The 14,703-nt window shown below is 36.3% G+C and overlaps 1 protein-coding gene across 1 annotated transcript in view; it reads left to right on the top strand.

Moving 5' to 3' along the window:
• The window catches only part of MALRD1 (MAM and LDL receptor class A domain containing 1), a 242,574-nt gene that overhangs the window by 214,887 nt on the left and 12,984 nt on the right, over positions 1 to 14,703 (top strand). Inside the window, exon 37 of the mRNA XM_039388522.1 lies at positions 14,581 to 14,679. Coding sequence (XP_039244456.1) covers positions 14,581 to 14,679 — 99 coding nt within the window. The remainder of the gene's footprint in view (positions 1 to 14,580; positions 14,680 to 14,703) is intronic.

Below are 14,703 nucleotides of genomic sequence, written 5' to 3'. Positions count from 1 at the left end.
AGTTCTCAAAGTCTCTTTCTCGAGGAAGAAATAAAAGAAGAGTTGGAATGGAACTGCTTAGGGACAAGCTCAGGAAAACATAATTAACCTCAAAGGTAAATAAAATTACATAAAATGTTATTCACAAAACTGCCAAGTGCATAAACAAGCGTTGATCTCAAGTTAACCCTTTAGACTTTCAAGAAAAGACTGTCTGAGGTGCTAGCAACATTTCAGTGGTGAAATAATAAAACAGTATTCAGTTCTCAGTTTACAAAATGGAGTAGATCCTTCAGTTTGCACTGATGTTTATATAGTTTCTAAAATTTATATATACCCACAACAAATCCTGTTTCTACTCTTGCCAGCACTTTGGCCCCATAGGCTTTGTACTTCTAGATTCATTCTTGAGCACTAAAAGAAGTTCGTAGTAGTAACACCACAGTAATAATTGAACTAATTCTTCAGCTGATGTAAATGTTCTTCTCTCCGTCTGGAAGTGAAAAGTGAAAAAGACAGTCAACATTACACCAATCCAATGTTCACTGCATAAATTAGACAACATTTTGTTCATGTCTTACAAAGAGGAATTACTTTGAAATAGAATTTTGCTTTAACTTATTTTGTGTTAGACTTGAAGATACTGTTTTTAATGAAAAGGATCTATTTTTTCCTCTTAATTTTGATTTTGTTGCTAAAGAGTCCTTAAAAAAACTTTTAAGTGACCAGAAATAAGCTGCTGGTCTGCTGAACAATGAAACAATTTCATCATGGTATTGAACTGTATAAATTACTTAAGGACAACACTTGACTTTGATTTTTTTTCATTTTTTGATTTGAAGTTTGTGACAAAGCCCAGTCCAAGTACAGATTCTGTGTTTGATTGGCAGTTGTCATTTTCGAATGTTCAAAGAATAATTTTTATAATCCTTATGAAAGGATTTCCCATATTTAAAGTTATTTGATTTTTTTCATTACTCTAAACATAGCTGATTCAGTTTTATTCTTTGTTACAGTCTTATTTTGCTGTAATCTTAATGTTTTGTTATTGAGGCTACTTCAGATCCAGTGGATGATTGTGATTAGATTTGTTGTTAATACAGTACCTAAATATTGTCAATGCAGAATATAATACAAGCAGGTCTAAAGAGTTATAATATAAGCAGCTTCAGCTAGAAACAGGCAGGTTTGCAGTCTTTAGCCTTGCAGAATGCACAGTTGCAAGACAACAAAGCACCTATGTGGTTACTTTAGGATTTTCTCTCTGTATTAGACTGGATCTTAGTGTTTTCACTCATATGCCCAAAAGTGAGTCCCTGTCAGGGCAGGGATCCACCTGCACCATGCCTGCGGCCTCGGGAGACCAGTTTGCACAGTTGACCCAGCCTCCAGCAGCATTTCACACCCTTTTGCACTCTGATGTGCACCACAGTCAATCGCAACCAGCACAGCCCCCACAGTTCTGGAATGCATTCATTGCGTGAGCATCCAGACAGTTCCTCCTGCAATACCCACCCAGTGTTCTTATCTTAGGGCAAATCACATTGTTCACCAGAAACAGCAAGGTGGGGGGCAGGGGGGGGTGTGATGCACAGAAAAACCTGACTATCTCTCATCACTGTCACAAACCTTTTAACTAAGTTATTAAAATCTTAAAGACTGAATTGAGAGAATAAAGAAAACACAAATTCTTATCACTTGTACTGTAATTTGTAGCTGAAGAATGTCTATATATAAAAAAAAATTAAGTCCCAAACATTGACTCACAGACAAAACCCATAATGGAGGATGTTTTCCTCTGGTTTCCACCTTTTAAGACAAGCAGAAGCAGGCTCAGGCCCCTGTCACTTCCCAGCAGTTGCATACCTCATGATGTACTTGTGTACGAGAAAACACCTGCAGACACAGCTGCCAATGATTTTTATTGGAAGTTTTACCATATTTTCACACCTAGAAGATGAAGACCCCAAAAGCGGAGTAATTCTGTGGCTGACAAGGTCTGAATATTTTATGACCTACCCTAAAGTCAAACTCGGGCTAAAAAAGAAAATTTGGCACTTTTTTCCTGATAATACTGTTGTGTTATTTTTTAGTCCTGTAAGATGTACTTGCAGCATGCTCTGTCTTAAAAATGGATGTGCCCAGACTGAACACAAAAAGGCTTTTAAACTAAAATCCAGCTTTTACTGGAATCTGAATTAGAATACTATTTAAATTGAGAAAACTCAGTGTGGCGAGGGACAACAGAGTAGAAATAAAAGCATTTACTCACAGCTGTCCCCTTGCCTACTTGTCCTCACAGATGTGTTCTCACTTTCCAGTTTGTTGCAGTTATCTCAAACTTTTCCTGAGTGACTGCAAGCTCTGCTCCTCCCCCTCCATCCCAAAACAACATTCCCTTGTCTCTGATGGCCTGTCTCCCCTCTCCTTTCAGTAGTTTCTCAATCTTTCTAAGTGAGCCACAGGCCAGCAACTTTCTAGTGTGTCCCCAGACTGATTTTATCTGCAGTCTCTCTACTCGTCTCCTCAGTTCTCCTCTGGATGATCAGTAGTTTCTCAGGAAAAGAGCAAGGTTAAACCTCAAGGGGTTTAACCAAAGCTAATCACACTGTTTAAAGGAATTTAACATAAAGCTGAAAATTAACATGAAATTTACATTTGGAAAGAGACAGGTGGAGATTTGTAAAATTAAAATCAGACATCGCATGTCCTGTGATAAAATGGCAGCAACGGCCAACAAGTTAGCCTTGCACTCTCACTATTTTCACAGCTCTCTACGTATACTTGGTGCCCACACCATATCTTCTGGGAGATGTAGCATCAGTTCTGATGGTGAGTTCTCGTTAATATCACAACACAACCAAAAAATTATACTACAAGTTTTGGATAGAGAAAAAAAGTACTGTAGACTACTGACCTCTAAAATTTAGAGTATTTCCCAAGACAAGAAAAAGGACAGAAAAAAATAGAAAGAAATATTTTTTATGACAAAACTGGAAACTGTAAAGTAGCAGGTATTCAAGTACCTCACAAAAAGAAGGATAAACTTCAGATTGTCCTTGTTTTAACATTCACAGAGTCAAAAAAAGGGCTATGAGAAAATCCTTCTGATAAAAAAAAAGAACCTAATAAAAAAAATTGAAAACATCAATGTCTAATCTCATTCAAAAAATAATAAACTATCATATGCAAACAAGTTCAGTCTCCTTTTGCACAATTCAGAGTTGGCTAACTCAGGTCATATTTGAGAACGTATGTGTCATAATTTAATATATGGTGAAAAAAGGACTGATATGCATTAATGTGATACATTTCTTACTCTAATTATTTGAATATGTTTGTGAAATTAAATTATCCTGTCTTGATTTTCAGCTATTTGATGTTGAAGAAAAAAGGCAGGGCATTGTACCAGCTTTGTGACAGACTGTTTCAAGAATAGTAAAAAAAATATCATCTGCTAGGAACCCTGCAGAAAAAATTTTACAGTTTTTATTCCAAATAGATGAAAAATTGCAATGTCCTGAGGTTCTGAGAAGTGGTTTAATGAAATCAGTTTTTCAGCTATTTAAAAGCTGACTTCAGCTTATATAAAAGTCTTAGTCCTGTGGCTTTACAAAATGTAAATCTGTCCCTTATTAATACCGAGTGTTTGTCATGGCTCCCTGCCACCTTGTCCCAACTGCTGACATAAAATCATCAGTAGAAAAACAGAACATAGCAAGGATTCTTTGATCTCACAGATTTTTGGATACTAACTCTGTCTGTTAGGGCTGTTGACTAGTAATGCAGGTTAACAAAGCTTTTGTTCTGCCTCATGGTATGTGGTAAAGGAGCATAAAGGCTACTCGGAATTGTTATATGTACATTGATTCATTGTACAGCAGTGTTAACATCAGGGGAATTGTTCCCAGTTCTTCATCTGTACTGCATATTCCTTGGCTGTAACCAAGAAAAGACTTTATTGAATGGATGCTGGAATACTGTTAGAAATTTTTCTATCATTAACTGTAGCTCACCATATGTTATTAACAATATGTGATGCATGAAAGATCATGGGAAAGATTTTGCTTTCTCAGAGTGCCAAGTATCACAGTTGAAATAAGCTCTTCTATCAAAGCAAGTCAAATAACCCAGATTTAGACCTATCTATTCTCCCTAATAAAAGTTTCAAGCATTTATTTGGAGTTCAATTTTCTCTTCATGTCAACTAAGAGTAGCATTAAGTGCTGAAGTTTGAAGGTTTAAACACTGAGAACAGAAGTGACAATTTAGCTATTCATAATAAGAATAGGGTTTTTTCTGCTTTGTTTGTTTCTTTGTTTGGGGCGGGGGTTGTTTGTTCATTTGTTTTTATTAGGTGTCCTGTTTTTATTAGGTGTAGTGAATTACCTCTGCTGTATGATATAAAATTAATCTTGTTGCAATGCTAAGCACTGAATACTGGAATTAAAACTTTAGATTTGGGAGGGAGGTGCATGGGGAGTTTGTGATCTTCCAATTAAATATGTGCCTGAACAGGCATGTGTTAGGGTTTGAATTGAAATTGCATGGGAATCCTTAATTCCAGCTTCTCCTAAATTCTCAAGTCTTGACTCTGTAACCATAACAACGGTAACAGAATGTGGAGCCGGGAGAAAGGTTGTGATGAAATTATTTTTATCGCATCTAAAGTGTCTTAGGTTCTCATAAATTGTTTAAAGGTCATTCCTCTAAAGACTTCATAAATTTAACTTGTTAGCAAGAAACTAGAGAGAGAATTCCCCAAGCATCTGTGAAATTTGCCTGTAATATCTGCATATTATGCAGAGACAACATCCCTGCAGTATTTTCTATGGGCCACACTGGCATGTGTAGAACTCATTGCTGAACTTAAGCCTTTTTTGGGTGATGTGTAATTCCTAGTGTAAATCACTGTCTCTCTAGTACATAGATGGTAAGCAAAAGAAAAGTTTTGTGGCTTTTGTGTTGTGGGTTTTTTGGGATAGACCCAAATTTAAAATACAAGAAAAAGTTTTAAAGAATATATTTTTTCTGAGGTAATCTTAGCCTGTACTTGCACACCTAGCTTGTACAACAGTGAGAAGCAGCATTAGATGTTATTGTATGGTGTTGTCTCCCATGTAAGCAGATAAATTTACAACTGTCTGAGAATGACAAAATGATTTATAATCTCCAATATATACTACAGTCCACCTGCCAGGAGCAATGCCTGGTGTTGGCAGGCTCTGGTTAAAGCAGACCATTTTAACTGATAAAAAGACTAAACCAATGCTGAAAAGGGGCATCTGGAAAGGAAAGAAAATAACTTTATCACTTTTTTTAATTATTATTTGTGCCAAATGTATAGTTTAATACAGACCATCCATTGCTCAGGCTTTCAAAATAACTATTTCATCTCACAAAAGCTGTTCATAGGGTAAAGTGCAATGAAAAGCAGATTTGTGAACTGATTTTGCAGTAAATACATATTATTTCTTGCATAACTAGTTATAGTGCAGATAATGAAGTAATGAGCGTGTAGTAATGTTAGTATAACAGATTAAAAGCAATAAGAGCAAACATTAAGAAACAAAACCAAATGAAACAGAACCAATAAACAAAAAACATTCCCCCAATTCCCCCCCCCCAAAAAAAAAACCCCAAAAAAACAAAAACAAAGAAAAAAAGCCAACTAAAAACCAAAACCCAAAATCTAACAAAAACAAAGCAAGAAAAGGATGGTCTCTGTGGAAAAATACAGCCACTGTAAATATATTCAGATCTCTTATCAGGTTTTCTACTGATACATAACCCTGTCTGTTCTATCAAGAGAATTGTCATTCAGGCAAAAAGGCTTTTTTCTCTGAAATGAACAGGTCTCTTCTATAATCTAAGCATTGTTTCCCAATTTTACTTAAATATGGAATCAGTGTTGCTTCTGAAATCAAAATAATTTTGCTACCAGAATATAGCAGCACAGTCAGCCTTTCTGTCAGGTCATTCCCTAATCTTTATTCAGACCTCTAAAAGTTGCAACTCGGGTCTGTATTTGAGACACAAACGTGTAAAAAGTGGTTCCTAGAGGTTTATGGTTCTCTGTCTCTCTCTCTCCTTGCTCTCCTTCTCTCTATATTCTTCCCTTACTTGAAGTGTTCTTCAAGAGCAAATCAAGCATCAGCTCCAACTGAATGTTCCACAAAGAGCAAAAGGGAGGGAGGGAAAGAATAGAAGAGAAACACAAGAAAAAAAGACATGTAAGATTGGACAAAAAGTAAAAAAAAAAGGAAGAAAAAAGAACTGGGAAACAAGATGGATGGGCAGGCTGGCATGAAGGACTACTTCTTTGCTGTAAGTTGATTAAAACTAGGGCCTATCTCTTCAGTGAACTTTTTCAATTCACTTCAACAGTTTAGGTGCTGCTGTATTGATTTCTTGAGCAGGTTCACTTCATATTGTAAATGCCAATGTGTATTACTTCAATCTCCTAGGTTGCTTAGAGTAAAAGAAGATGGAGATCAGTCACTTTTCTCACTACTGAAATACTTTATATGCTAGGCACATCACTTGGAGTATCTGCACCAAACTTCCCTCAAGCCAGCCCGGTGCTCTCAGTATCCCACGTTTTGATTCTACTTCACAAAATGACTAATTTTTACTGGTTTATGCAAGTTTAAAATGAGTTTTTTATGAAGAAGGTCATTCATTTTGAGGGTCACTTTCTACAAAGCACAACCCCAGACCCAAAAGCAGGGGGAAGAAACTCAGGACTCAGTTTAATTTGGACTCTCATCTCCAGCTGTCAGGGATAAATGTACCCACTACACTGTTTCAAGCTGTTTCTTTCTCTGTCATGTGAATGTCTCATGTCAGCATCAGTTAGAGTTAAACAACATGCTTAGTGGTGGTTTGACCTTTATTTAAAGCAGGGTTGAAATATTGGTTTTGTCCTAGAGAAAATTTCATTTTAAAAATCACTTTTTTTTTTTTTCTGGAGGAATTCTTAAGACTTTTATTTTGTTTAATGGTTAGCTAAGTGAATAGCAATTTCACTGTTGAATTTAGCACCAAATCCTTTCTTCAGTGCCAGAAGTAGCTTCACTCCTAAAATCTCCCACTGGAGATTTTAACTCAGCGATATAGTCATGAAAAATCTGTTATCAACAGACTATTATTTAAGAAGGTGGGACAAGGTAGCATAAAAAGAGTGTAATTGTTTGAATTGATGAAATTCAAGTCTGACCATCTGCTGTGAACACATACTTCTGCTTCATTGGTGTAGCTGCATATTTGAAATCTGTGCCATAAAATAGAGTGGGCATCACATACCAACCTTCAATGATTCTTCTGGGGCTTATTTCATTAAAGAGTCAAGGCACAAAAGCAAATGACACAAAAAATGATTTCCATATAGGTCTGCATTTCCTTATGATAGGATTAAATACCCTGAAAAAAATTCTGTCATGCCCAAGATTAACACACTAGTCTGAAACAAGAATTTTAGTGAAGCCGTAAAGTAACCTGTTCTTCAAATCAGTGTAATTCTTGGCAAAATAACATCAAAATTTGAGTTTGTTCTGAGGTGTTTAGGGTAGGGGCCAGACAAGAAATCAGGCCGATCAGGTAGGTTTCAGACACTGACAGAATTTCTTTAAAATTTAAATTCATATTCTCTGTGAAATACGAACTTTCTCATGTGTCAACTAATTTCAGTGAAGAAACATTTGCTCTGAAATTTTCCAGTCCTCTCTATTTAAAACAACAGATATTAGAGAAAGCATTTACCCTTCCCCATTTAATAAATGGTTTGCCTGCACCTAACAGGATGTCATTCACAAGCTGTCTGTGATACAAAGCTCACCCCTGTGCTCCTATTCTAACACCAGATGCTGTTTGTTTTCTCTTTCAACATTTAACAGCAAGCATGAAGGTGTTGCTCCTTTTTCCTAGCTGTGAAACAGCTAAATGTACCTATCTAATCTGAACCAGTCATTGTGACACTGTTACAGATAATGGTAAAGGACTCAGATGAGATTGGTCTCTTTATTTCCCACAGTTTAAGCTGGTCTGAACTGCCTCTAGATACCTCCCCTTTCAGGTGTTAACATTGGAAAAATAAGTCCCTCTCTAAACCTTTAAAATTGATCACCATAATTTCATTTTGTATCTATATAAAAAGCAATTAGATACGCTGACCAAGTCCTTCCTTATAACAGTTATCTTTTCCTATTCAGCTCAGGCTGTAATTAGAACCTCTCACTGTGGCTATAAGAGCAGTGTGTAATCAGAGTGTGTCATGCTAGGGACCTGGGAGTAGCTCCCTGCACACCGTGGAAGAAAAGCTACATATAAAAGATGATAATGCCAATACATGAATTTTCTTCCAAACTGTCATAAATTATCACATTAAGCCTGCATTTCTAAAGAGATGCAATCTCTGTTTTAAGGAATTCTCTCTAGTACATATCATTAAGTTCTTGGCTTCTAAGACTTGCTATGGCAAGGACTCCCTCAGGTCAGTTAAGAACTATGTGACAAATAGGTTCCTTATTATTAATTTAAGATGTATTTCCTTTCAGTTTGATTGAATGTTCTAGAAGATAGAACACACAGTTTTTCTTCCATTTACCATATATCATTTTGTTTACCTTCAGCATATCTGCTCCCGCTCATCTTCTGTATAAATTAAATCTGATATTTTCAGTCTCTGTCATATGAGTTTAATCACTGTAATCTCTAATGTCTTTTATCTTACTTCTTATGCATCCTGCATGCTTTTATGATACAAAGTGAGCCATTACTTTCTTTGAATAATCCATGAGGATGCATAGATCTTTTCTCAGACTACTTACAGTTCTTTTAGCATCTGTTTATGCCTCATATTGCTCACCTTCATGTTGACTCATTTGTATTTGCCAGCTATGAATTTTAGCAGTTTTCAGAACAGAAGCTATATCTAGATCCTCAAATCCAGACCCTTGTTATCATACACAGTCACATCATATAATTCTATTCAGAAGTTTAGTTAGCTTTCTTTTATGACCAATTATGGGGAATTCTTGGCTTACACGTTCCTCTCTACCTTTCTGTGCTACTGGGAGTTTACAGCCTCTGAGGATCTTTGAGGTATGTGTGCAAAAAGAGGTATGTATTGCTGAAGTAGTTTCTTTCTCCAAAATGGAATGAAGAGTTGCTGTTTTCATCATACTGTCCAAGAATCTAGTGAAGCTTATTTTGTATAATACTGATTGCAAAGATTTGTGCACAGAGAAACTTCTACACTGATACAGCAAATGGATGTCAAGTCTCTCTTTTCTGCAAGGAACTAGGTTGTGGGTTTGGTGGGGTTTTTTTCCCTGTGTTCTCTCTCACCATTTCTGGAGCAGCCTGCACTGCAATACATATGGCACAGCTCCCAAAAAATGTCAGCATTCATGTGTAATGACCCCCATGTAATGTATTATAAACACAGCAAATGTATTAGAAACATAGCAGTGGCAAATCTGAGTTCACACAGAAGATACTGGCTCAGTGCATTGTGGTTGTTTCATAAGTACAGTCTCTAAAGGATGTTGCAAAGTGTACATTCATGCTCATAGGAATGTATAACTACGATCATCCACATATTACTGCCTTAATCTACATACTATTAATACCATGTACACTAAATAGTTGGCTGACTAACTTTTGGTCATTCTGAATATATGCAAGACATAACAGATTAATTTTTCTATATAAAAAATTTTTCAGATTAAAATAAGAAAAGCAGATATGCTTTGACATCCTGAAACGAAGCAGTCTATCAGCCAGGCATGTCCTTGTAAATTAAACCTGCCCTGACTGAACATCGAAAAACAACACCTTGTCTGGTTTTTATTTTTCGTTTCCAGTGAGATGAGCCATAACTGCAGGCACAGGATGCAGCAACATGGGCAATGCTAAATTCATTTCTCTGAATTACCCGTATGTATAGTAGGGAATAATGAGTTGGAAATCCTAGAAGCAAATTTGAGGGGTTAACATTCTCTCTTCCAGGGTGACTTTACCATAAGAACTTGCTAATAGCACAAGACATTTTGTCAGGCAGGATAGATTAGGATGTGCACTGGGATGGAAGTATTCAAGTGCTATTTCATCTGTCTTTCTCTGTTGCTCCTCCCGTTTCAACTATGAGGAGTTTCCTGTCTAAATGGATCGCAGTGACTATGTCTGCATTTCAGATAAGCTTAAGACTCATGTAAAATGTGGTGGTGCTAATTAGTCAAGATGTCATTAGTCCAGGGAAATTAATTGTACATAAATAATGTGGAATTTCATCTTCATGGCTCAAGAGATAAATTCAGAGCTTTTTCAGAATTGTCTGTCTTAAAAATAAAGTAGCAGAAGAGGATTATTAAGCAAGCTCTTCAAAGTTCCCATTACCTTGCTAATGAAGATTTAACACATAGCCCAGAAGATATGGTTGATCTGTACTCCGTAAGGTCCTTCCACCACATCAGCATTTGTGTATCCCCGGCTGCTCTCATCAGCGAGGAAGCTAATTGTGACTTTGAAGAAGCAACTTACCTGCCTCCCAGCTGAAAGCAGAACACTGGAAGTACAGTCCATGCATAGCAGTGAGCGGGTAGTTAAGAGTGTTTTCCTCCATTAGCTGTACTTCATGTGAGCCATCTCTTGGGTGCATATGCAGGCTGCTCTGACCTACCTGGAGCTGTTAGAGTAATTAAAGTTCATGTCAGGATTACATGTATCAAGGACTGCGCAGTAGAAAGGTGAAGTTTGACTTCCCTTCCTATAAAGTTGCCTGGTATTATTACTGTTATTCACATACAGTTTTGCAGTAACAGGCAAAGAACAAAGTCTGAGAGTTGAGACCATATTATTATGATTGTAAAAGCACAGGAATAGGTATTGTGTGTCCTCAGTACAAACATCAGGGAAATATCTTCCATCATCATATATATAATATAAATAAAATATATATAATCACTATAAACTAACACCATGCTTGCCTTTACCACCTTTTTTCCCAGTATTTTTATTTTATTCCTTAATGAAAAGAGGGAGTTTTCTGGATTTTTATCAATTGCCTGGTCCTACAGGCATTGGACAGAGTGTGAAGTCTACAGGAAATGTCACTGGATGAGAAGAACATCATTTCAACACCTACCTCACACAGGGGGTACACGTACCTCATTCCTTAAGGACAAAAGCTTCCGTGTTTTGTTGTATAAGTTTTGCATAGCTTCTAAAATAGTTTGATTCGTCAGTTATAGCCTGCAATGGTTTCTGGATTTTATTAAATATAAAAAAATATATAGTGGTATAGCATTTTCAAACCTGTAAAATACTCTCAATTTTCTGGATTTCTTATCAAAACCTTCAATATCCTATAGAAGACCATGCCTAAATTATTTATTTGTTTTGAAAATACCCCTCTGCTTTCCAATGGAGTGAAATAACTGGAGTAGTTTGATAAGAATTATTTATATTTTTTTTACATTCATGTTCTAGAACTATTCTCTTCTTCTCCAGTGTAAGTTATTGGTAAATATTAGTACCATTACAAATCTCAATTCTATTCTCTCCTCTCAATTTAGAGGTAATTTCTCCACCACCACTATACCAAGGATATTAATGAACAATTTTCCCTTTATTTTTGGAACCTCCATGAAAGTTGCAGTCTTCTCAACTAGCTGTAACTCTTACTTTCTCAAGTCTTTTATTTTTAACTCGAGAAGATGGAATTTTCTTAGTAATGAACAACCAAACCTTATGAAGATTTGAGGGAACCTCCAAATTATAAAACAAATTTTTCTGATAGTCTTATATTTTGCTTCAGTGGCAGGAATGCTTGCTAAGATTCCAGCCAAAGTTAGAAATTGACAAATAAATTAATGTGTGGAGATACATGAAGGAGTTTTTAACCAGCTAATATACTCATTCTTCAAGCTTTTTGTTGTTTAACACTTCTTATCCATCCTGGTCTTTGAGGATTAGCTATGCTGTCTTAACTATCATCATTTTTTTTTCTTACCTCCTCCCTCTCCCTATAGATAGTCCCCATGCTTCATGCTTTCCCATCTTCAGTATCTTTCCCATCTATTTTTTTTTAATGTGTCCTAACAACATACCAAGTTTCAGAGATACTATCTTTGTTTCACCTTAATCCATTTTCTATCCTTTTTTTTTTTTTTTAATTAATAACAGTGACCTACATGGACACAGTGGAAAATCATTTCACTGGCCAAAATTGCACATTGATAATCTGACATCAGATTCCTAAGTTGTGTGTCATGTAAGATAAAAAAATACTGTTCAAATTCAGAGATTTGGAAGGAAATAAATGGCCAACCTTAGGTGGTTAGTAGTTGATTATAAAACCTCTATGTATGCATGCTTAGGAAGATAAAGTAGTTGCCCATATGACTAAAAGCTGCCTAAATTTTTTATCCATAATTCAAACACAGCATGAATATGTGGAAATATTCCATCAATAAATGGAAACATAACATATGAAGATACTTCTGGGTAATAGAACTTTCCTATACTCTTACAAGTATACACACCTGCTTTGTGAGAGTTCTGAGGTGAACTGTGCCCTAGTGGATCCAGAGCAGATGGTACCTCTCTTGCCATGTCTGAGTAGTTCTTGTGCACAGCTGCAAATCTGTTTTCTTATTCTTTCTTTACAGTCAAGCAAGTTCTGCAGTGACAAGAAAGAGGGCAATTTGGATTAAAAGCATATCTGGCTCAAGAGAAAACCTGGCAAACGGGGAGAAAAGAAATTATACAATCAAGAGCAATCAGAAAATTATTTTGATGGATGATTACCATCAGATTGCAATGTTTCTACATGGCTCCACAGAGCTTGGTAGGAGCCCAGATGCAATTTGACATTTGTATAAAATCATCAGTCTGCATAAAAGGCAGCTTATGAATTACATGATTTTTTTGTAGTATGCTGAAGAAGAAGGAGGACTGAATGGACCAGGTATTTTCTGTCACTGAATAAAATTACTCTCCAGCTCAGCTAGAGCTGTCAGCTGAAATTATGCCATTTTTACTTAAAAGTTGGCGTGTCAGAATATGCTACTGGCTCCAGTTTCTAAAGCTAGGCTTCATTAGTTATATTAATTACCTACCTTGAACAAGGTAACCCTTTAACCAGAGAAAACTCACATCTGTAAAATGGGTTAATAAATCTCTCTCTGTCCACTATGTTTGAGTAGGGCTGGTGCTTCCCCTCTGGCATGGTCTCTGCCCACAGTTTTTCAATGGAGCACTGAGTTGCAATAAATCCCGCATCAGTCTCTTTTGGTCTCCAGTGAAGTCACCTTCCTCTGCTTTCTAACATGCCCTGATCCTTTCTGAATTCTTCTAGATGTCACTGAGGCTACAGACAGATTCTTGTTGCTCCTATCATCCAACCCTTCTTCTCCCTACATCTACCACTCAAAGTCATTTTCTGGGAAAATGAGATAATTACACTCTCCCTCTGGAGTGCCTAGTTAACTCACTGTGTAACTGCTAGGGTAAGGCACAAAGGCAATAACATGTGCTAAACCACGGCAAAAAACATGAAGTTCCCTCTCACACGTTCAAATAAAATAGCTTTAATATAAACATTTAATAGTGTATATATGAGGTTTTGTATTACACATTTAAGGAGAGGAAGCCACAATTTCAAAATGGAAATTACTTTATAAAAATTGGTAAGCCTTTACACTAGTTGTCATTTAGGTTTTGTAAAAATACGTGCCTTCAGCCATTTTGAGACTCCTCAAACTACACGTGTCTCAGCAAAGGCAGCCAACCTGGCCTAGGTGCCCGAGGTCCCTTCATTCTGATGAAGGCCACAATAAGAGCAAGTAGACAAGAGCTAAATCTAGATAAATTAAAGTGACAAATTATACAGGGGGTTTTGGGGGGCTTTGGGATTTTTTTTTTTTGGTTGGTTGTTTTTTGTGTTTTGTTTGTTTGTTTGTTTTGTTTTGTTTTGGGGGTTTTTTTGCGACTGTGATTAACCATTAGGCAACAAATTAAAACAGTAACGCTTGTGTAAGATTTCTTGTATTTGGTCACTTCAAATTAAGACTGGATTTTACCAAATAGTAATTTTAGAATAATTTTACCTGGTTGCAGTTGTTAGCTCAAATGTAACACTTTTGTTTTGAAGGGGCATTTGTTAGAAAGATATAATTTTTGCAAGAAAATAGTAAAACAAAAGAGAGACAGATTAGGTGAGGGGGCAGGAAATCACATCTTTTTCATCTCTAATTGTTTGTGTTTCTCTACATTATGGTCCCAGTTCCTCAACTCAGAAATTTACTTAACTTTCACATGGAGGGATACAGGGAAATTAGTCAGATTTCTTTTATGAGAAAACAATACAGTGATAATATGGATAAGGAAGCCAATTCTAAGCTTTGAACTTAGTTTTATTTTATTTTTCTCTCTCCTAAGTTTGTTTTGTGTATTTACTACTTACATTCCATTATATTGACTTGGGTGCTGCTCTTTATGATTCCCGGATAAGCTTTAGTCTCCCTGGCAAAAGTGTTAAAAGGTTTGCATTTCCTGTGTGCTCATCTCTGCTAATCGTTCCTGCTTCCCCCTTTTTAAAAAATTCTTGTTTTATTCACAGATGTGGAAAAGAATGGGAAGGAAACCGTTGCCACATAAGTGCTAAGCCTCTTCAGCCTCCAACTCTCCTACAAAATGGTGGGTCTGTAAAAAGAAAGAAAT

Source organism: Pipra filicauda, unplaced genomic scaffold (assembly GCF_003945595.2).
Source record: "Pipra filicauda isolate LSUMZ 115617 unplaced genomic scaffold, ASM394559v2 scaffold65_size3143899_pilon, whole genome shotgun sequence".
NCBI lineage: Eukaryota > Metazoa > Chordata > Aves > Passeriformes > Pipridae > Pipra > Pipra filicauda.
Note: the sequence above shows the minus strand (reverse complement) of the source record. Positions and strands in the feature narration are given on the sequence as shown.